The sequence below is a fragment of the Erinaceus europaeus genome, chromosome 4 (assembly GCF_950295315.1).
Source record: "Erinaceus europaeus chromosome 4, mEriEur2.1, whole genome shotgun sequence".
NCBI lineage: Eukaryota > Metazoa > Chordata > Mammalia > Eulipotyphla > Erinaceidae > Erinaceus > Erinaceus europaeus.
The window spans coordinates 14,413,939-14,435,254 of record NC_080165.1 but is presented as its reverse complement, the minus strand read 5'-3'; the positions used below and the strand labels follow the sequence as shown (position 1 = coordinate 14,435,254).

The window sequence follows — 21,316 nt, the reverse complement described above, 5'->3', positions numbered from 1 at the left end:
AAGAACCACAGTCAAGGTGGTTTTGGATTCTCCAATGAAAGGCATCTAGTCTTCAATCACATTCAAGTTTCTATGCCTCATTGGGTTAGTGGGACTTATTTTACACTTGACACCTATTATGAATGTGAATCTCCTTATATCCATTTCCAATAAGGCCTGGCAGGAACCCTTCAATTTTCTTAGCCATTTACCATTCTGAATTCTTTGCAAGGACACACCTAGCACTCCAAGGTACCCATAACGTGAGGACTGAGGAACAATGAAGAGGGGAGCCCTTTGTGGGAGGGGGCTCACAGGCAGAGAGGAGAGACAGGAAGGAAGGTAGATGTGGAAAAACAGCCCATGCCGAAAAACAGCCAGGTTCGAGTCAAATGGGAGGGTTCCAGATGATTCAAGAAAAACTGAGGGTCTCTGAGGAGCCAGAAACTGATGAAGACTGTGGAGAACTAAGAGAAGACATCAATTTCCATCAACTGTGCCCAGCACTATGCTGAGTACGTCAGGGTTCTCCTGTCACTAGCTCACTTCATGTTCATGTTGGTCTTTCTTTTCCTTCTACTGACAGGAAGATTGGTGTTCAGTGAGGACCCGTAACCTGTCTGTGACTCCACAGTTTGCAGTGAGAGGCAGATCGAGTTTTAGAGGACACACACACACACACACACACACACACACACACAGCCTCATGGCCTCATGAAGGGCCTAGTAGATGTTGCCAGCAGATGGCGCTAGAATCCATCCTTCCCACTTTCTCAGAGAGCCTTCCAAGGGTGGGCTCCAACTTGTCAGACAGGAGCAGTCGCTTGGCATGATGTCGTGAGGGAAGTATAGGTGTGTGCATGCTGATCTGCTGTAGGTCCTGCAGCTGTTGCCCTTAGAAAGTCTGACCAGCCTGCTTTCTTTCTCAGGCTCGCCACAGTCATTAATGACAGTAACCTCCCCCACCTTCCACAAGCTACTTCTGGGCCTTAGCTAGACTCCTTGCTTCCCAAGGGCAGAGCGGGGCTTGGCTTCATCTCCAAGGCCCTGCATGACTTGACAACTACTATACAGTGCGTATGTGTACAAATAAACACTTCCCTGAGTCTCTTAATCAGTTCCAACTTCAACTATGCTGTCTTGCCATTCAAACTACTCAAACAGCCCTGTAAGCCATCTGTCTCAGCCTAGAAATCCTTGTCAGTCAGTATGTCTGTCATAGAGCACAGGAGATGCCACACACCTTGGTTTCATCTCACCATGTGTGACAGAACAATGTGTCCCAAATTGTCAGCTCAGCAGATCTGGCCCAAGTTCTGTGAAAATACATTTACTGAAATCACAATGAGAGAGAGAGAGAAGAGAGAGATATCCTCAAGCTCAGTCCCTTCTGGAAGGCACCACGCCCAGACTGGCTGATGTTTTGAAGTCTATCCCTTCTGACATGTCCCTGACTTTCACACACACTTGTCACTCCAGAGGAAACCAGCGGGGGGAGGCGGGGGCTGCAGGCCCCTTGTCCTAAGACTCAGGCAAGAACTATGTCAACTGAGGCCACCCAGCCATGAAGACCACCAGTGTCTGGGGGTCTTGAGGGAATAATAGGAGGTTTTTGATCCCATATCCACTTCTGGGCCAGCTTTGAACATTCCTCCTGTAAACAGAAGGGAACCATGTGGTCAAGCCTGAAACAGACTAGTGGCATCCCCCAGGCTCAGCTCTGTGGTTTGTGGCCCAGCTGCTGGGTCATGCTCTAGTTACTGCCCCTTAGCTTCTGGGGACACTGCCCAGAAAAGACCATGGAAAGAGTGAGACATGGCAGAGACCACAGGCCTCTCTCTCTCTCTCTCTCTCTCTCTCTCTCTCTCTCTTTCCCCTCTTGCCTGTCAAGGATCCCTGAGTGATCCTTGCATGTTAGCCACAGAAATGCCATCCAGGGGCTTGGAGGTGGCACACCCAGTTGAATGCACACTTTACTAGGCACAGGGCCAGGGTTCACGTCCCTGGTCCCATCTGTGGGGTGGGTGGAATGGAGGGGAAGAAGCTTCATAAGCCATGAAGCAGGGCTGCAGTTGTACACATCTACCTCCCTCCCTCCTCACTATCTGTCTCTATTAAAAAGAGAGAGAAAGGGAAGGAAGGAGGGAAGGAAGGAAGAAGAAATGCAAGCCAAGTCCCTCCTAATATAATTCTTTAGATTTAACAGATTGTTGGGAAGCAGGGGAGATAAATTCTTTGAGAGGATTCTAAAGAGAAAACGCCAGTCCAAGGAGTCAGCAGGACTGAGACCAGGCTGGGTTTTCTGGCCTGGCGCCCTGGCCTATGTCTGGATTACCTTGTCACTGAGAAGCCACTGCTGCTCTCACTAAACTGTCAGTGTTCTCAGGACCCCAGAGTAACTCCCCCAAGTGGGACAGAGTAAACAGAGTAAGGTGCTCTGAGCACCCCCCCCTCTTATTTCTTATTCATGAAGCTCCATGATGTCTCAACAGGCATCAGGACAGAAGATTGTTAGCAGCCCCCGAGAGCCGGCCAGGCACACGGTCAGCAACCGCTGAGGGAGAGCAGGGGAGGGAGGCGCCCCAAGGAGCCACTGTGTCCTGGTTTGCTTTGCCCTGAGGCAGTGAAGCAGGAGGCAAGTGACCATCCCCTTCTCCAGCAGTCATTCTGTGCTGGACCCCAGGGGCCCCCAAGCTGCTAAAGGCTGATCCTCATGAAGGCCTTGACAAACAGGGCTTCTTAGAAGCAAGTTACAGATGTAGAAAATGTCCCCGAGGATCCAAGAGATTAGCCTTAGGCCACAGTACTGAGCGGTGGCACAGTCAGGCCCCAAGGCAGCATGGGAGGAGTTCCAATGTGGTTCCCTTGTCTCTAACCCTGGTTCTCTCATAGCCATCTGTCAGGTCCCAACCTGGACACTGGGGTGCCACCCACCTTCTCTTTATCTTTACACACACTCAGTCCCTTTACAGCTGAGAATCTGAAGAAATTTATGGGACTTTGTACACATTCAAGATCAAGGAACTTAAGACTGACCGAGTCTTAAGTGCAGGTGGCACTAAGCGCAAGGACCGGCATAAGGATCCCATTTCGAGCCCCCGGCTCCTCACCTGCAGGGGAGTCGCTTCACAGGCGGTGAAGCAGGTCTGCAGGTGTCTGTCTTTCTCTCCCCCTCTGTCTTCCCCTCCTCTCTCCATTTCTCTCTGTCCTATTCAACAACAACAACATCAACAACAATAACTACAACAATAAAACAAGGGCAACAAAATGGATTAAATAAATAAATTTTTTTTAAAGTCTCCCTTAAAAAAAAAAAAAAAACTGACCGAGTCTAAGTAGGTCTGGGGGTGGGGCAGTGGGAGGAGAGAGCATAATGATTATGCAAAAAGACTCTCTGGACTGAGGCTTCAGAGTCCTAAATTCAATCCTCTGTATCACTATAAACCAGAGCTTAGTAGTGCTCTATTAAAAATAATAATAAAACAAATCCTAAGTAGGCCTGATTCTAAAGCTGGCATCTATCTGGAATGTCACCGCATGCCTACGAGGGTGAGAACAGGCAGGGGGTTGGGGCTGGCCTTCTCAGGTCAGGAGCCTCAGCCCCAGGCCAGGGACACTCATCCCCAACTCCACTCTCCTTCCTCCCAGACTCTCTCAGTCCACTTGGGGGTGCTGTGGAGTAAGAGTGATCACCGGGGCAGGCTACATTCACTGCCTTTACCCTGGATGGGGGCCCACTTCCAGCCACTAGGGAGAAAAACAGAGGTCACTCTTAATCAGTCCCAGGGGCAGGTTGACAAATTCAGGTGTGAGATAGACTTCTCACTCCTGGGACCCCTTCATTCCGTATAATATATGTCCTCAGCCTATTCCGCTCCTAACCTGTGCTCCCATCCTCTCTGTCTGACCTGGGCCCCTCCTTCCTCTTTCTCATTCAAGCAGCCCCAACTCCAGGCAACCTCCCCCTTCACACACATATCCCCAAGCAGGTGGAGGCCCTCCTCAGTCTCAGCACCCTGCCCTCTGCATAGCTTTTGCTCATGCTCTGCTGGGCAGTCTGCCCCGGTGTCTGCACAGTGGACCCTGGGGAACAGTCCCTGAGGGAGTCGGTGCCTGTCTCCAGCACTGAGGGTGGCAGAGGGGTCTAGAGTGTGTGTCAACCGGATGGGGGTGTTGGCTCAGCTAATCTCTGCCTGCAGCTCCAGGAGGCATGAGGAGCCCTGCACGGATGGAGTGGTCCTGTGGTGGTGTGTGCGATAGAAGTTAACATCAAACAGCCAGTCTTCCAGAATCCTCAACCCCGGCCAAAGTAAAGCCTAGGAGCCAGGGAGCATTAACTGACGTCATGGTTTTAACTTGAGGACACAGGCCCGCCTTAGGGCTCGGAGTGGCACCAGTGCCCAGCGGGCGGTTATGTAACCCACTGCTCTCTGGAATGCCAAGCACTCACAGACCCAGTTCCGAACTGGCTTTCTCCTAACTGGGACACGGGAAGGAAGCAAGGTGTTGGGTTTCCACGTGGACAAAAACACAGGCTGGGGGAACAGAACAGGCACAGGGGAGGTGGACGAGCACCCCGGGGCCGGGAAAAACACAAAGGGGGAGCCAAGGAAATGGCTGACTGAGCAGCTCCTGCTCTGGCATCTGGAGGCCAGGCCAAAGCTGCCGGCCAAGTAGGATGCCTCTGAGCATGAGCAAGTGGCCACTAGGGGGCTGGCATACGGCCTGGCCTTCCAAGTGAGAAGCAGGGCCAAGACTAGGGGACAGAGCTAGCTCAGCTCTGGTGTGTGTGTGTGTGTGTGTGTGTGTGTGTGTGTGTGTGTGTGTGTGTGTGTGTGTGTGTGTGTGTTGTGAGGGGAGGTTGAGTTTGTCTCCTGCCCTGGAATTTTTCCTTAAGCAACTATGGTGGCACTGAGACAAACTGAATAAAATTAGGGGAGAGAGGGGGTGTGCAGTGACACCTATGGCCCAAGGTCCTCATTACTCGCTGAGGAAGGCAATCTAGCCTGGGAAGGAGGGAGGGAGGAAGGAAGCTTAATACAATGACATGGATACACAGCTTCAAGGTTAGGACTCAGAACCTTCAGAGCTGCTTCCCACCCAGTCACTGGGCTGAATGTGGTTTTCCAATAGGGTTACCTCATGTCCCCCGCCACCTCTCCACCCCCCAAACAAGTCATGTTTGTTCATCTGAATCACTGCCACCTCCTCTGGGTCAGAGAATGTTCTCACATCTATATCTTAAGGAGAAAACTGAGGCCCAGACTGTCCCCCAGACTGTCTGGGATTCTACCTGGGAAATGAGAGGCCTGGAGTTTCTGCCTAGCTCCACACACTGGCCTGTCCACCTTCGATTCATTTGCTCACTACCTTGGCTTCCTCTGGCCAAGCTTCCTGGTCTTTGGGACCCGAATACCAAGCATCCTGAATTTCCCAAGACATTATGACTTGTCTAGTGCCCCAAAGCTATCCACTCAGACCCAGGTAGGCCTGGGCAGCAGATAAGCTGGCACAGACGGCCTAGAGGCTGAGAGACTTACGTATCTGCTGAACGGCGGTAGTTCTCTGGGCACTCGAATGCCAGGCAACGGAAGCCACCTTGGATGTTGAAGCAGGTCTCATTGATGGAGCAGTTGTGGATGCCTGTCACACACTCATCAATGTCTGCAAGAGACCCCAGGACATCACAGTGAAGGTTCAGGCCTCTGAGCCCCACCTCTGTCTGCAGGGGAGGGTGCTCAGTCTGTTCTCAGTCAGGGTCATGTGGGCATCAGGCCACCTTTGCGTTCTGTTGGTTGCTTTCTGAACAGCACCCTGTGCCAGCTCTTTTATTCATAGTATATTAATAAAATATTACCTTCAATCTTCAGAATTACTATAACAATGATTACAGCAAATGCTACATGATAAGTCTTGGAAGCGTTTTGCAGGAATAACTCACGAGACTATGACAATTCAGTACAGAAAGAATTGTGGCCCACATTTTAGGCAAGAGCCCTAGAGGTTAGTGGCTTGCTTAAGGTTTCACACTTTCTAAAGTGGCAGAGTGGAGTGGAGTGGAGTGTTGAACTCAGACAGGCAGAAGCCAGAGTCTTAGCCAGCCAGGACCTCTCCTGAAGTCCCATTTCACTCCACACTCGTAATACCCTCGGAGGGACACAGCAGGAGCTACTGGCTCCATGCTACAGAAGAGGAAACTGAGGCTGAATGGCATGATTTTCTTGCTCAGTGCTGCAGGTTGGCTATTGTCTGAGCTGGACTGGAGCCAGGCCTGGGGTACCTCAACATGGGAGTGAGTCCCTTCCCACAGTCCTCTGGAGCTGCCAAATACTAGGTGTCTGGGTGATGTCACCAAGCCTAGGGAACCTCTGTTAAGAGGGGTTAAAACAGCGCTCTTTAGTCTCAAAGGCTGTGCCTCAGAAATGTTTTGACACTGTCTGGGCAGCACCCCCAGTGGTACTGAGGGAGAAAGGCCAGGTCAGCAAAGACCGCAGAACAAAGCCACTCCCATCTGAGGTTCTGCACAAGAGGCTGGGCCTCTCTCATGAAACAACACAGCTTCTGCCCTGCCTGCCTTTGATCTTCCAATCAAGGACACTTTTATGACCAGAAAGAACATCTGCAGAACCCAGAGTATTCAGATCTCTGGGTGCCAGGGCCCTGTGGGCTCCTGGGGAAGGTTCTGAGCAGACCGTGTCTGTGATCTAGCCTGGGGCTGCCCGGGAGGGGAGGCTAGCGTGCCCTTTCAGGAGGGCTCCTTACCCATGTCTACCTTGCACGTCCTCTCAGTTACCAAAAGAACATTGCAGGACACACAGTCACCTCCAGACAGCTCATGGACAGGGGAGCTGAGGACAGGCTGGATGTTACTGGCTCCTCATTTAGCCCAAGCTGGAACCCAGTCACACAGGCCCCTAAGAGGCATAGTGCCCACACCAGACCGTCATGAGCCCCTGGCCGACAGTGACAGCACCTGGGGCAGAGGTTTCTGCCATGTGCCCTGTTCATACTGCAGCTTCTACAAGAGTCTGACCCACAGAAAGGTTTGTTGAATGACTGAATGGAAGACTGGCCATAGTGCTAGGCTGTGGAATGGGGGCTTCTGGGTACTGATGTCCTATGTCCACCCTGGTGGGCATCTTTTTTCTTTCTTTCTTTCTTTCTTTCTCTCTTTCTTTCTCTCTTTCTTTTTTTTTTCTGCCTCCAGGGTTATTGGGGCTTGGTGCCTATACTACAATTCCACTGTTCCTGAGGCCATTTTTCCCCATTGTTGTTATTGTTGTTGTTGTTGCTACTGCAGGTGTTGGACAGGACAGAGAGAAAGAAGATAGAGAGGAAGAGAAGATAGAGAGGAGGAGCAAAAGATAGTCACCTGCCGATCTACTTCACTGCTTGTGAACTGACCCCCCTCCACCCCTGCAGGTGGGGAGCCGGGGGATCGAACCAGGATCCTTGTGCTCGTACTATGTGCACTTAACCCAGTACACCACCGCCCGACCCCTGGTGAGCATATTTCTAAAGGCAGTCAGCCCTCTTTGGGCTTCTGAGGGCAAGGTTTAAAGCCCCCCCCCAGGTATGAAATAATGTCCCCCCCAGGACATTCCTGTCAGCCCCTTTCCAGCACCTCATCTGTGGTGTGGTCCTTGAATTGAGGAAGCACAACCCCCCCCCCCAGTTGGCCTGAGCAGCCCCAAGGAGTTCCACTGCACTCACCTTGGCAGTTGCGGCCATTGGGGGCCAGCCGGTACCCGGATGAGGGGCAGCTGCACTGGAAGCTTCCAGGGATGTTGATGCAGCGGTAGGAGCAGATGTGGCCTCCAGTAGGCAGGGCACACTCATCAATATCTGCAACAGGAAGCCCTCTGTCAGCATCCTGCGGGGAGACTGGCTTCCTCCGAACTAGGGAGTGGGCCAGGGCAGAGATGGCCTCCAAGACTATCTGGATGGAAACTGAGGGCCCAGGCAGTGGTGCACCCGGTTAAGTGCACATAGTATTAAGTACAAGGACTCATGCAAAGGATCTGGGTTCAAGCCCCTGGCTCCCCACCTGCAGGGGGGGCACTTCATGAGTGGTGAAGCAGGTCTGCAGATGTCTCTCTGCCTCTCCCCCTCTCTATCTCACCCTGCTCTCTCAATTTCTCAGTCCTATCCAATAAAATGGGGAAAAAATAGCTTCCAAGAGCAGTGGATTCGTAGTGCTGGCACTGAACCCCAGTGATAACCCTGGAGGCAGAGAAAGAGAGAGAGAGGAACTGAGGCCCAGAGAGGGGGAGGACCTAGCTTAGCATCACACAATATCACACAGGTGTGGGGCTGAGATGCACACCTACAACGAAGAAGGCAGAGTGTGTGGCTGGGCAGACGCCAAGGGCTGCAGAATACTGTACAGGATGCTGGCTGCTGGCTGCACACACGCCTTGGGGCCACTTACTCCAGATGTACTGAGAAAAATGCACCTGACTTCAAAAGGGCAATGATCATCCCAACAGTGACGACTCCTCACATACCTAGAGGAGGGGCTGCTATCTGCAGCGCTCTGACGTCATGCTTCACCTTCCCCTGGTGAGTCTGGACAAAGCCCCCAGGTCACAGAGGGGGCTGACCCAGGTCCAGAGGCAGAGCTAACTGTGAGCTCCCAGGGTTCCCTCTCACGCCCACATCACAACACTACTGCCAAGCCCTGCAGCAAGATGTGGGGTCCCAGCACACATGGCCATCACGGCTGGAAGGTATTTACTGAAGGCTCAGTTGAGCACAAAGTTCCAGTCCTCATCTGTAGGGGGGAAGCCTCACTAGTGGTGAAGCAGTGCTGCAGGTCTCTCTCCCATTTCCTTCTCCTCCTTCTTCTTTATCTTCTCTATCTCCCCCTTCCCCTCTCAATTTACTCTCTATCCTATCAAATAAATAATTTCAATAAAACGGAAAAAGAAGAAGAAGGAGAAGGAGAAGGAGAAGGAGAAGGAGAAGGAGAAGGAGAAGAAGAAGAAGAAGAAGAAGAAAATTTCCAATGGGTAGGTTTGCTCCTTTCCAAACCTTGCTCTCAATCTTAGATAAATTGCATCCAAATTCCTAGTCACCATTTAATTTCCATTTTGTAAAGAAAAATTATAAAAATAAATAAAGCTAAATTGATCTCAGAGATAACGAAACAGACCGCAGGCCAGCCCGAAAGGATGTGAGATCACAGGGGTGGGAGTATCTCCCCAGCCGGGCAGGTGCCCTCACCCTCACAGGTGACCCCGTCCACGTCGCTGAGCTGGTAGCCTCGCCGGCAGTAGCACTGGTAGGAGCCGTACACGTTGGCGCACTCCTGGCTGCAAGGGCTGCTGCTGCACTCGTTCACGTCTGAAAGAGAGGAGCCCCGGGGTCCCGCTCAGAGCTGCCACACTCCTGGCACCGCACGGCACCACACCTCTGTGAGGGACCAGGCTCGGAGAGGCAAAGGTCTCAGGTTGCCTGGGATCCCCCAGGGGGAAACACAATCCTCCACCCCAGCCTCCTGCAGCCCCCACAGCAGGAGAATCTGGAATCTGGGATCTTTCTGTCCCCACCACTTCCTGCTTCAAAGGAATCATCTCCTGCCAGCACAACAGAAAGCATCACCTTCCAACCCCATCGCCTTGGTCCTGCCAGTCCGTTGTGGTTCTCAAGTGGAAATGCAACCATGAACTCCCCACTTCACCTCCCAGTCAACAGGAGGGAGGGAAGGAGGTCCTCAGTGATTCAACACACACGGTCAGTATTTCCAGTCCTCCCGGCTCACGAGATCCCTTGGCCAGTCAGGGCTCTTGCTCACCTGTTCCCAGAGCAGGGTCAGCACATGCCAGCCCACCATTTGCTTTGGTAAATACAGTTTCACCAGCACTCAGTCACACTCATTCTCTTCTGCTCTGTGACTCCCTTCACGCAGTCCAGAGGTTCTAACAGGATGACCGGCAACAGTGAAAATATTTACGAAGTAAGGGGCTGGGTGTCAGTATTCCCACAGGACCCAGAGGAGAGCACACACATTAATTACAGTGTGCAGGGATTGTGGTTCAAGCCCCTGGCCCCCACCTGCAGGGAGAAGCATCACGAGTGGGGAAGTGGTGCTGTACACAGGTCTCTTTCCCTCTCTGTCTCCACCTTCCCTCTCAATTTCCCCATCTCTATCCAACAATAAGTAAATAAAATGTTTTTTAAAAGAGAAAATATGGCAGACGGGAGATAGCATAATGTTTATGCAAACAGACTCTCATGCCTGAGGCTCTGAAGTCCCAGGTTCAATCCCCCGCACCACCATAAGCCAGAGCTGAACAGTGCTCTGGTTAAAAAATAAATAAATAAGTCTTTAAAATAAAGAGAAAATATTTACTGACTTTAAGGGAAAAACAATTGTTCCCTAGCTTAAACATCCCTCTTTCCCCCATGTTCTTCCTGCTAATTCTTAGCTGGGCAGGAGGGCGAGCAGCCAAGATTGTCCGTTTGCTTCTCCCCTGGTGCTTCCCCAGCTCTTGGCTACTGCTATTTGTCAGTCTCAGCCCCGAGATGTGGCTTCTGTCACATCCTAGAATCACTCCCTGGAGGCAGCAGCTGTGTCCTCACTCCTCACCCGGCTTGGGGTGCTCTGTAAATGTCTCGTGGGATGATACAGAAAGGCCAACCAGGCCCTATTTCACAGCAGAGATATTCTTCACAAGTACACATTTGAATGGCCACTTTTCAGCCATTTGGAAGTGACCAGGGACAATAACTGCCAGGAGTAACCTTAGTGACAGTCACGGAAGTCACCACACTGCCAGTCCGTCCTTTCACACAAGGTACTGGGACACACTCTTCACATGTGTCATCTAATTTCATCCTTGTGACTCTACCAAGTTCCCTGTTCTAGAGGACACTAAAGCCAAAGATGCTGATCACCTTTTTAAGGACACACAATGGCAGAGTTGGGACCAGAGCCCAAGGCTGGGGGTCAGGGTGAGGGGAGGCATGCTAACCTTGTTCTACCTATGGTCGTGTGTTAGTGACTGGTGTTCCCAGAATCTCAGGCAAGTTTAGGATTCAGGAAGCCATCATGCCAGCTTCAGCCTTTGCTGTGAGAATTAAACACAAATTTATCTCAACCCAGGCTGCTGGGACTTGTGTGTGTGTGTGCATGTGTGTGTGTGTGACTGTGCGTGTGTGTATGTTTACATAGAAACAGAGAGGCAGAGAGTGAAAGAGACCACAGCACCAATGCCTCCTTCAAGGCAGTGGGGGCCAGGTTTGAGCCTGAGTTTGCACACAAGATGAGAAGTGTACAGTCCACGAGAGCTATTTTCCCGGGTCCCCTGCTGTATCTTCAGTCTGGTTCTGAAAGTTGCCCTCAGAGGCAAAGAACAGGGTTGGATGTGCAACATAAAGACTTTGAAAAGGGCTCACCAAAAACTGGCAAAAAAAAAAAAATCTCAGAAACCTAAATCCCAGGGTGTCCATCTTCTGAAGGCCTACTATGTGTCTGGGCTCAGGGTAAACCACTATCTCCGGCAAATCACTTTGCACAGGCTTGTCCACTGCGGACACATCGTGTAACGTGTGCCTGAGAAGTGAACGTGAACTTGTCTCGACTGTCTGCAGGAAGAGTTCCCAAGGGGCAGGCAGCTTGGAGGAGGAGGGGTGGGTAGCATCAGGGAGGCCCCTAGCCCGTGCCTGCCCTCTCACCTTCACAAGACCGGCCGTCGAGTGCCAGGCGGAAGCCCACGGTGCAGCTGCAGTGGTAAGATCCCGGCGTGTTCTCGCACTTATGGCCACACAGGCGCCCAGGGTAGCGCCGGCATTCATTGATGTCTGCAACAGAGAGGGCGACAGGTCAGGGGCAGTGTCTACTCCGACAGCCCCTCACTCAGGACCTCACCCCTGCCTCACTTCTCAGACGAGAGGCCAACCGACTCCACACACACACACACACACACACACACACACACACACACACACACTCCGTGTCAGAGGGGCTGCCCACTAGGAAAGCATCATGCCCCTCCCACAGTGGCACCTCTGGGCACAGGCCCACCTGCCAGGTCCCCACCCAGAACCCATGGTGGTCTGAGAGAGGGGCCTGGGATGGGCAGGGCAGGTGCCTCCCAAGCCTTAGTACCCTGGGTAAGTGGTGGCAGGGCCAGTCAACAGGGTCTGTCCCTCACCTCGGGGCTGGGCCATCGTGCCTTCTTTGGTTTTCAATGCCCTGTACCAAGGACTTAGCTCTAGGTCCTGCATCTCTGCAGGTTATCAGAGACTCTCTAAAGAATCTCCAATACTCTGAGGCATCTAAAGAGTGGACTGGGGTCATTGAAATGCTTGGAGGGCCGAGTCAGACAAAGCACTTTTTCTCAGGTAAACTGGCTCCTTCCTATGTGCCTGGTAGCAGGCTAGGAGCAGGATGGAGTCTCCAGTGAGGGCTCTTCTCTGGGCCTGCCTGCATTTGGCTCTCAGTGATGAAGATCAAGCCATGGTCACTCCTGGCAGCCACAGGCTGAGGTCCCTCTGGTGCCACCTGGTTGGGCCTCCCAAGGCCTGCAGGGATGCCTACGTACCCACACACGTCCTGCTGACGCCATCAAAATAGTAACCGGCCTCACACTCGCAGCGGAAACTGCCAGGGGTGTTCACACAGAGGTGCCCCGGCCCACAGGGCTCCGAGGGGGGCGTGCACTCATCCACATCTTGCAAAAGAGAGAGAAGAAGAAGGAAAAAAAAAACAAAGAAAAATGAGTATGCTGATCTTCTTAAGATGGCAGAAAGGGAGACAAGAAAGGAGCAAACTAGTGTTCCTGGTTAGAAGAAACGATTCCCAGCTCAGAGAAGAGAGGGGCAGCTGAGGCAGCTAGACCCCCAAAGTCATCCAGCCCAGACCACTAAATATTCAAATCCTGTCTGGGCAGAAGCATTAACAGTGAATCGACAGGGGGCTAGACAGTGGCATACCTGCTTGAGTGCATGTTACCATGCCCAAGGACCCAGGTTCAAGCCTCCCATCCCCACCTGCAAGGGAGGGGGGAGCTTCATGATAAGCAAAGCAGGTCTGCAGGTGTCTCTCTGCCTCTCTCCCTATCTCCTCTCCCTTCCCCCTCTCAGTTTCTCTCTATCCAATAAAATATTTAAAAATAAATAAAATTAAAAGTACATTGATATAGCAGCATCGTTTTATTCTTAAACACGGTGTCACTGAGTATGAACTACGTGGCCACCCATGCTGGGTCTTACACGCAGCTCACTGCCCACGGGCACTCTGGGCAATGGCCTTGGTGAAGGCAGGAAAGCCCAGTGGTCTGGGAAGATGCTGAAGCAGGGCTCTGGGAGGACTGCAGGGAAGAGGAAACTGCTAGCAGCTAGATGCATGTGGGTAGCCTGATACAAAGGGGCACGCGGGAACACTGGAACAGCCAAGGTCCACACAGAGAGGAAGGGCAGGGCTGGTCTGAGCAGAATACACCTGTTCAACTCGGATCGTGAGGTTACTGAAAGTTGGGAGGGGCCGGGCAGTGGCACACCTGGCCAAGTGTACATAGTACCATGCACAAGGACGCTTGGAAGGACCTGGGTTTGCACTCCCAATTCCCGCCTGCAGGGGGGGGGGGCACACACTTCATGAATAATGACACAGGTCTGCAGGCCTCTCTCTCTCTCCCTCTCCCCTCCTCCTCCTCCTCCTCCTCCTCTTCTTTTTTATCAGAGCACTGATTAGCTGTGGCTTTTGGTGGTGTGGGGGATTGAACCTGCAATTTAGGAGCCTCAGGCATGACAGTATCTTTGCTTTACCATTATGCTATCTACCCCACTTTCTCTTCTCTCTCTCTCTCTTTTTTTTTTCCACCTTGGGTTATCGCTGGGACTCAGTGCCTGCACTACAAATCCACTACTCCTGGCAGCTATTATTTCTATTTTATTGGACAAGACAGAGAGAAATTGAGAGAGAAGGAGGAGATAGAGAAGGAGAGAGAAAGATAGATACCTGCAGACCTGCTTCACTGCCTGCTGTTGCTAGTTGGACTCTTCTTGGGCTACCTGCGTGAGCTCAATGCTTCCAGACTTTCTCCCCCCCCAGACGGAGGGTGAGAGATAACTAAAAACACCACAATACTACTCCCATTATTCCTGAAGACCTCCCACCTCTCACTTTGCATGATGCTCCCTGTGACTGATGGCCAGGCTCTCAAACCCAGGTCCTCACGCATAGTCAAGTGTTCGTTCTCCTAGGTGAGCTGTCTCCCGGCCCCCTGGTCATCTTTTTCAATACCCACCGACACATCGGGTTCCCTCCTCGTTGAGATGGTAGCCACGGCCACAGTTGGGCACGTTCTTCCGGCATGTGTAGGAACCCTCTGTGTTGATGCATGTCTGGCCCACAGGGCATGGGGCATTGATACTTAAACACTCATTGATATCTGCAGCAGGAGAGACAGAGAAGACTCAGTTAAACACAAAGGGCTTCCCAAGTTAAAACAAAAACAAACAAACAAACAAACAAACTAAACCACTTTCTTCCTCCTTGCAAAGCCACAGAAAGAGGTACCACGATGCCTTCCCTGGGCCATAAGGCAGCCTCCCACTGGTTTCCAGGTCTTACCAGCATTCCCTGCCTTAACTGCCACCTTCCTGGCCTATCTCCCTACCCTTGAACTTTCAAAACCCTCATCTTTTGCTGCATCCAATTCAAAGCTGCCTGCTCAGCTTTTCGGGTCACAAGGTCAAGTCCCCACCGAGTTCACAGGGTTAGGTCCATTCATTCAGTGGACCACGTGGCCTGCAAAGCTGGTGTTTGCGACCAGCCCCTTGCAGGACACCTGATGGCTTCTGTCATGTTTTCAGAAGTAATATAAAATTTTAGTACTGATATCTCTGGCCTCTTCCCTCTGAGCCTAAGGTTCCCCAATCAGATCTAGATTCCAAATTAAGCTATGAACAGTGGAATCTCTCCAGAGTGGGAGACCCATGGGTAAGGACAGGTAAGCAGTGAATGAAATGAGTGTCTGGGAATAAAGCCAGCCTTGCCCCCCTTAGGGCTCATCTGGGAAACACCCGGACAGGTCCAGCTGTAATGGGCCCCAAGGACCCCAGGAGCCTTGACTGCCCAGGACTTGAGAATCACCCACACCCACATACATCAGCATGAGGGGTGCTCTGTGCTGACCCCGGAATGTTTGAGGAGCCCCAGGAAGATGGGTTCCTGCTCTTTATGAAGATGTCAGCCCTTTACACAGGCAGAGCAGTTCTGGGGGCAGGAAGACAATGCTAGCCATGGTGACCAAGCTGCCAGCTCCCACGCGGCCTCAAATAGTCAGGCTGTTTCTAGATTTTTCTCCTGGTAGAGAGTTATTTTGTCTTGACTTGAACCCAGGTCCTTGTGCGTGGTAGCATATGCACTTAAAAAGAATTATTTTGGGTGATGCATTTTTTTAAAGATGGCACAAAACTACTGGCATGACTGAGGGAAACAACAGGTAGCAAGTGACAAAACAATGTGGTCTCATTTTCATTAAAAAAGAAAAAGTGAGGAGTCAGGCCGTAGCGCAGCGGGTTAAGTGCATGTGGCGCAAAGCACAAGGACCGCTGTGAGGATCCCAGTTCAAGCCCCTGGCTCCCCACCTGCAGGGGAGTCGTTTCACAAGCAGTGAAGCAGGTCTGCAGGTGTCTGTCTTTCTCTCCCCATCTCTGTCTTCCCCTCCTCTCTCCATTTCTCTGTCCTATCCAACAATGATGACATCAATAACAACAACAATAACTACAACAAGGGCAACAAAAAGGAAATAAATAAATAAATAAATAAATAAATAAATGAAAAAAGTGTTAGCAGGGGCAGGAGCCAGGGAAGGCACGGGGTAGGGGTGGAGGGGGGAATTGTCCTGTGGACAACGGATTTGGTTGGTTTTTGTTTAATATTTATTTATTTATTTATTCCCTTTTGTTGCCCTTGTTTTATTATTGTTGTTGCTGATGTCGTCATTGTTTGATAGGACAGAGAGAAATGGAGAGAGGAGGGGAAGGCAGAGAGGGGGAGAGAAAGACAGACACCTGCAGACCTGCTTCACCGCCTGTGAAGCGACTCCCCTGAAGGTGGGGAGCTGGGGGCTCGAACCGGGTTCTTTACACCGGTCCTTGCGCTTTGCGCCATGTGCGCTTAACCCTGCACTACTGCCTAACTCCCAATTTGGTTGTTTTTGTTTTATTTTGTAAATAGAAATGCACATTACTTTTTAAAGCTAATATTACATATAAAGTGCTAAGGAATGAACAGACGGTTTTGCACGTGTGCAACAGGATTAAGAGGCTTCCCTGGCCCACTGCTTGTTAAATCCCATGTCCTCTGAGAAGAGAAAGAAGACACACTATCACACACTATCTGTGGTGCTATTCACAGTGGTCCTGTGTGGTGCCAGGAACCGAACCCAAGGCCTTATGTCCCATGAGGTGTATTCTTTGCCCTCTCAGCCCCTAAAAGGTCATTTTAAAGAAGGGAAACTCCTGAACCGAGTTGCAAGGACTCTGGACAAACAGAGGGACCACCTCTCGCCAAGAGTGCTAAAATGAGGGACAGTCTCCTCTTCTGCCAGCCCTGGGTCCCTGGGGACTTTCCCTACTCACCAGGACTCTGTCCCTACCTGGGGGAGGACCCTGAGGGGCCTATCCCTTCCTGCTACACCCTGCCGAGGGGAAGCCCGGAGCAACATCAAGATTTGCAACATTCCCCCTCTGTGAATAGCAAAGCTGATCTTGCCATAAGTCAGGCTTTCCATCCTCAAGGGATGCCAGCCACCGCTTGGAGGCCCGGCCACATACCAGGAAATCTGGTCCCTCCCTCTTCTTGTTGGCCTCTGCTCACTGCTCCCCATTACTCTCCAGAGTGGGATGATGACAACCCCACTGGCCAATGGCTTTGCAGAGTCCACCACAGCCAGGCTGAAGTTCCCCCAGCTCACACACCCTACCCCCAGGGGAGCAAGACGGGGATCAGGTTCCAATCAGGTCCTATCCTAAGGAGTTACTGTTGCATCTGTCCTTACATACTGGAGGACAGTTCAAAGGGGGTGGGGTGCTGTCCATCCTAGCTGCCATTTCAAGCTGAAGATCAAAGCAGATTAGTCTGCAGAAGGGTGAGAAAGAGATAGGACTGAAACTTTCAACTCCTAGTCACAATGAAGTTCATCTTTTTCCTTCTTTGCAGGGGAGGATTCATGGTTTACAGTAAATACAGTTTTTGATAGTTGTGTAAAATTTCTCAATTTTCTGCAAGACACTCTGACCCCCCAGCCCAGGTCCTCCTGCAGCATCAGGACCCAAAAGCTCCCCTCTCCTACCCCACCCTGAGTCCTGTACTTTGGTGCAATACACCAACCCCAGTCTAAATTCTATTTTGTGTCTCTCCTTTCTGTTCTTAATTCTCAACTTCTGTCCACGAGTGAGATCACCCCATATTCATCCTTCTCTTTCTGGTGATCTCACATAACAGGATTCCTTCAAGCTCCATCCAAGATGAGTTGAAGATGAAATTGATTTTTTTTTTTTTGCCTCCAGGGTTATTGCTGGGGCTCGGTGCCTGCACTACCAACCCATTGCTCCCAGTGGCCATTTTTCCTATTGTTGTTGTTATTGCTGCTATTATTGCTATTGCTGGATAGGACAGAGAGATATTGAGAGAGGAAGGAAAAACAGAGAGAGTGAGAGAAAGATAGACATTTGCGATGAAGTAACCCTCTCCACACACACACACACACACACACACACAGGTGGGGAGCCAGAGGCTGGAACTGGGATCCTTGTGCTAGTCCTTGCCCTTTGCACTATGTACATTTAACCCACTGAGCTACCACCTGGCCCCATGAAGTTGATCTTTCTTTTTTTTTTTTTTTCCTCCAGGGTTATTGCTGGGGCTCAGTGCCTGCACTACGAATCCACTGCTCCTGGATGCCATTTTTCCCCTTTTGTTGCCCTTGTTGTTTATCGTTGTTGTGGTTACTATTATTATTGTTATTGCTGTCATCACTGTTGGATAGGACCGAGAGAAATGGAGAGAGGAGGGGAAGACAGAGAGGGGGAGAGAAAAATAGACACCTGCAGACCTGCTTCACCACTCGTGAGGCGAGCCCCTCCCCCCCGCAAGTGGGGAGCCAGGGGCTTGAACTGGAATCCTTAAGCTGGTTCTTGTGCTTTGCACCACGTGCGCTTAACCCACTGTGCTACCTCCCAGCCTCCGAAGTTGATCTTTCTGGCGTAGGTCAGGCACAGCCTCAAAGAGGGAGAGTTGAAGTTAGGAATCTGACTTCTATGCCAGGGCCCAGAAGCTTCTGCTGAGCAGAGGGCAAGAGTAGGCCTGCAATCCAAGCTTACAAATAGCAAATGATGATGGAACCAGGGGATTAACTCAAGAACTGACACAGCATGGGGGATGACCAATAACGGGACAGCTAACTCTGGCCTGCTGCTCCCCACAACTTCTTCAGCTCTAGGGGTCTCCTCCTAACCTTCTTTGTCCACTATATTCAGAAAGAATTTTCTTCCATTTCACATTTACTGTTCCTCTGACAACAATGTAGTGCTGTTGTCATTTTTTTTTTAATTCTGGGAAGTATATATAACATAAAATTTGCCACTGTAGGGGGTCAGGAGGTAGCACAGCAGGTTAAGCGCACATGATGTGAAGCGCAAGGACCGGCGTAAGGATTCCGGTTCCAGCCCCTGGCTCCCCATCTGCAGGGGGTCGCTTCACAAGCAGTGAAGCAGGTCTGCGGGTGTCTTTCTTTCTCTCCCCCTCTCTGTCTCCCCTATTCTATTCTCTCGATTTCTCTCTGTCCTATCCAACAACATCATCAATGGCAACAATAACAATAACAACAACAACTAGGGTAACAACAAGGGCAACAAAAGGGGAAAAATGGCCTCCAGGAGCAGTGGATTCGTAGTGCAGGCAGGAACCGAGCCACAGCGATAACCCTGGAGGCAAAAAAAAAAAAAAATGGCCACTGTAATCATTTTAATGCACACAGATGAGTGGGTTGCGTGGACGCATCTGCTGCGCAGCCATCAGCATCACTTACCCATGGAATCTATGGAATTCTTCCACCTTCGCCAACCCAGACTCTGTACCACCAAACATTAACTCCCCATTTCCTAGGACGCCCCTACCCCATTCCCACTCTTCTCTCTGTCTTTATGAATTTGACCACTAGCTGTTCCTGATGGTTACGTTTTCTAATTGTTCTTTTCTGATAGAGACAGAAAGAAAGAAGAGAGAGAGAGGAAGAGAGAGAGAGAGAGAGAGAGAGACCTGCAGCAACGCTACACCCTCATGAAGCTTCCCCCTGCAGGTGGGGACCAGAATCTTGAACTTAGGTCCTCGTGCACCTCCTGCATCAATGTCTACCCACTAAAACAACGTCTTAATAGAGTGGGCACTTTACAGTCACCTTACCTAACCCTCAGTGTGAGCCTCTAAGGCAGATATCAAAATGCACCTCATTTGATAGAGGGAGAGACTGAGGGCTCAGAGGGAGTGAATTAGCTCAGGTCACCCAACACAAAGCCAGCTGTCTGGCTGCAAAGCGCATGCTTTCATCTACCCCAGTAGGTTGGTAAAATACACCGTTGTGGCCAAACCCTGTCTGTCACCTGCTTTGTCAATAAAGTTTTATTGGGACACAGCCCCACTAATTTATGCTTCATCCACAGTTGTGCTTTTTAGCTGCAGCAGATCTGGGTGGTCGTTAACAGAGGATTTGTGGCCCACGATGCCTACCACCATATCCAGCCCCTTCTAGATAAAGCTCTCCACTCGATTGCTTAAGTACTGTGCAGCCCAGCCAGCCCCCAAATCCAGAAACAAGGCCCCTCTCAGGGTACTCGGCCCTGCCTGACAGACCCATGAGCCCTGGCGGCAGCATCTTACCAATACAGCTGCCTAGAGCATCTTGTATAAAGCCACTCTTGCACTGAAGCTTGGGTCTGCAGCGGAAGGATCCCAGAGTATTCTGACAGATAAAATCGGGGAGGCAGTTATGAATACCACTCTCACACTCGTCAATATCTGGTACATCATAAAAAAAGGAAATTGTTAGCAAGAGTCCTGCCAGAAACATCTTACAACATTTTAAAATCACAAAACATTGTTTAACGCTTATCACTCAACCCCACAACGAGGTGACAGTGAGGTCACAAACAAAAGGACCTCAGTTAACCAACCAAATAACGCTTACATTGCTCAAGGCTTCAAAGACCCCCTCCAAGATTCTTATGAGGAAGTTTTTTTTTTTTTATATAATGATAACTCTGGCATCTTCTTGGCAGATTGATAATGTTGTTAATGTTATTTTTCCTCAGTACAGGCTAAGCGCAATGATCTTTGTGGCAATAAACATGACTCAAATAAACTTGCTACTTCTTGAGTCATTGAATTACTCCAAATGTGAACAAAGCTGACTGTCATGACCAGACAGGCTGGCTGCCCTTTCCCCTGAAGTTCAGACGTGCACAAGTATATACTCAGCTGGCCAGGGTCCTAAATTGGTAGGGTTCAAACCTCCCTTCAAGGCTGCGGGGTGGGTGGAGTGGACTGAACTTTCCCAAAGGCACTCAGCGGTCAGGAGGCTGTGCCTTGCCTTGGCGTTATTGTCATGACTGAACCAATGTTTTCTTCTAAGGGATTTTGTCCTGCAGGGCTCAGAAGCCTCAGCAGAAAACTATGCGCTAGAGGATCCTCATCATGGCCTTATCTGCCAAATAGCATCTATGGTTTGGCAGAGGAAAGGCTGGTAGCCAGAAATGACATGTTTTTGTGCAGAAGGGAATATGCTTTGAACTTCAAAAAGCCTGGAATCAGATGGAAGAGAGCTGTTGGGCAACAAATGTGTACATATATATATTTCTGCAAGAAGCACTTGTGGGCACCTGAAGCTCATTCCCACTTGTTCTGAAGTACGAATGCCCTGAGCCTTTTCAGAAATCCTCACTATCACTAAACATTACTCTTACACAAGGTGGTCAATCAGTCTTTAAATAATAAACAACGTGGCTGTTGCAGCAGATGACCACCGGGGGAGCCCAAGGGCACCTTCCCCCTCCCACCCTGACCCCCTCCAGGGGCTAAGGACCCATACCTTTGCAGTCATTGTTTTCTGTGAGCTCATAGCCAGTGCCACAGCTACTGTCTCGCTGGCAGCGGAAAGAGCCCACGGTGTTGATGCAGGATTCTCCAAGACGGCAGTTATGGCTGCCCGTGATGCACTCATTGACATCTAGGAGAGAGACCCGGGCCAGACATGAGTGACCAACATCGTCAGATGGAATGTTCCCAGAAGCACAGAAGGATGGGTTCCTTGTAGATATAACAGGT

General features: G+C 50.7%; 1 protein-coding gene across 4 annotated transcripts in view; it reads right to left on the bottom strand.

Annotated features, from left to right (window-relative positions):
- The window catches only part of FBLN1 (fibulin 1), a 90,119-nt gene that overhangs the window by 40,672 nt on the left and 28,131 nt on the right, over positions 1-21,316 (bottom strand). For 3 of the 4 annotated variants that reach the window (XM_007531902.3, XM_060188764.1, XM_007531903.3), the window contains exons 7-14: positions 21,081-21,218; positions 19,874-20,011; positions 14,235-14,378; positions 12,528-12,656; positions 11,659-11,784; positions 9,205-9,324; positions 7,693-7,824; positions 5,520-5,643 (exon numbers count right to left, since the gene is read on the bottom strand). In XM_007531902.3, the coding sequence (XP_007531964.1) occupies positions 5,520-5,643; positions 7,693-7,824; positions 9,205-9,324; positions 11,659-11,784; positions 12,528-12,656; positions 14,235-14,378; positions 19,874-20,011; positions 21,081-21,218 (1,051 nt within the window). The remainder of the gene's footprint in view (positions 1-5,519; positions 5,644-7,692; positions 7,825-9,204; positions 9,325-11,658; positions 11,785-12,527; positions 12,657-14,234; positions 14,379-19,873; positions 20,012-21,080; positions 21,219-21,316) is intronic. The other variant, XM_060188763.1, reaches the window with a different exon arrangement.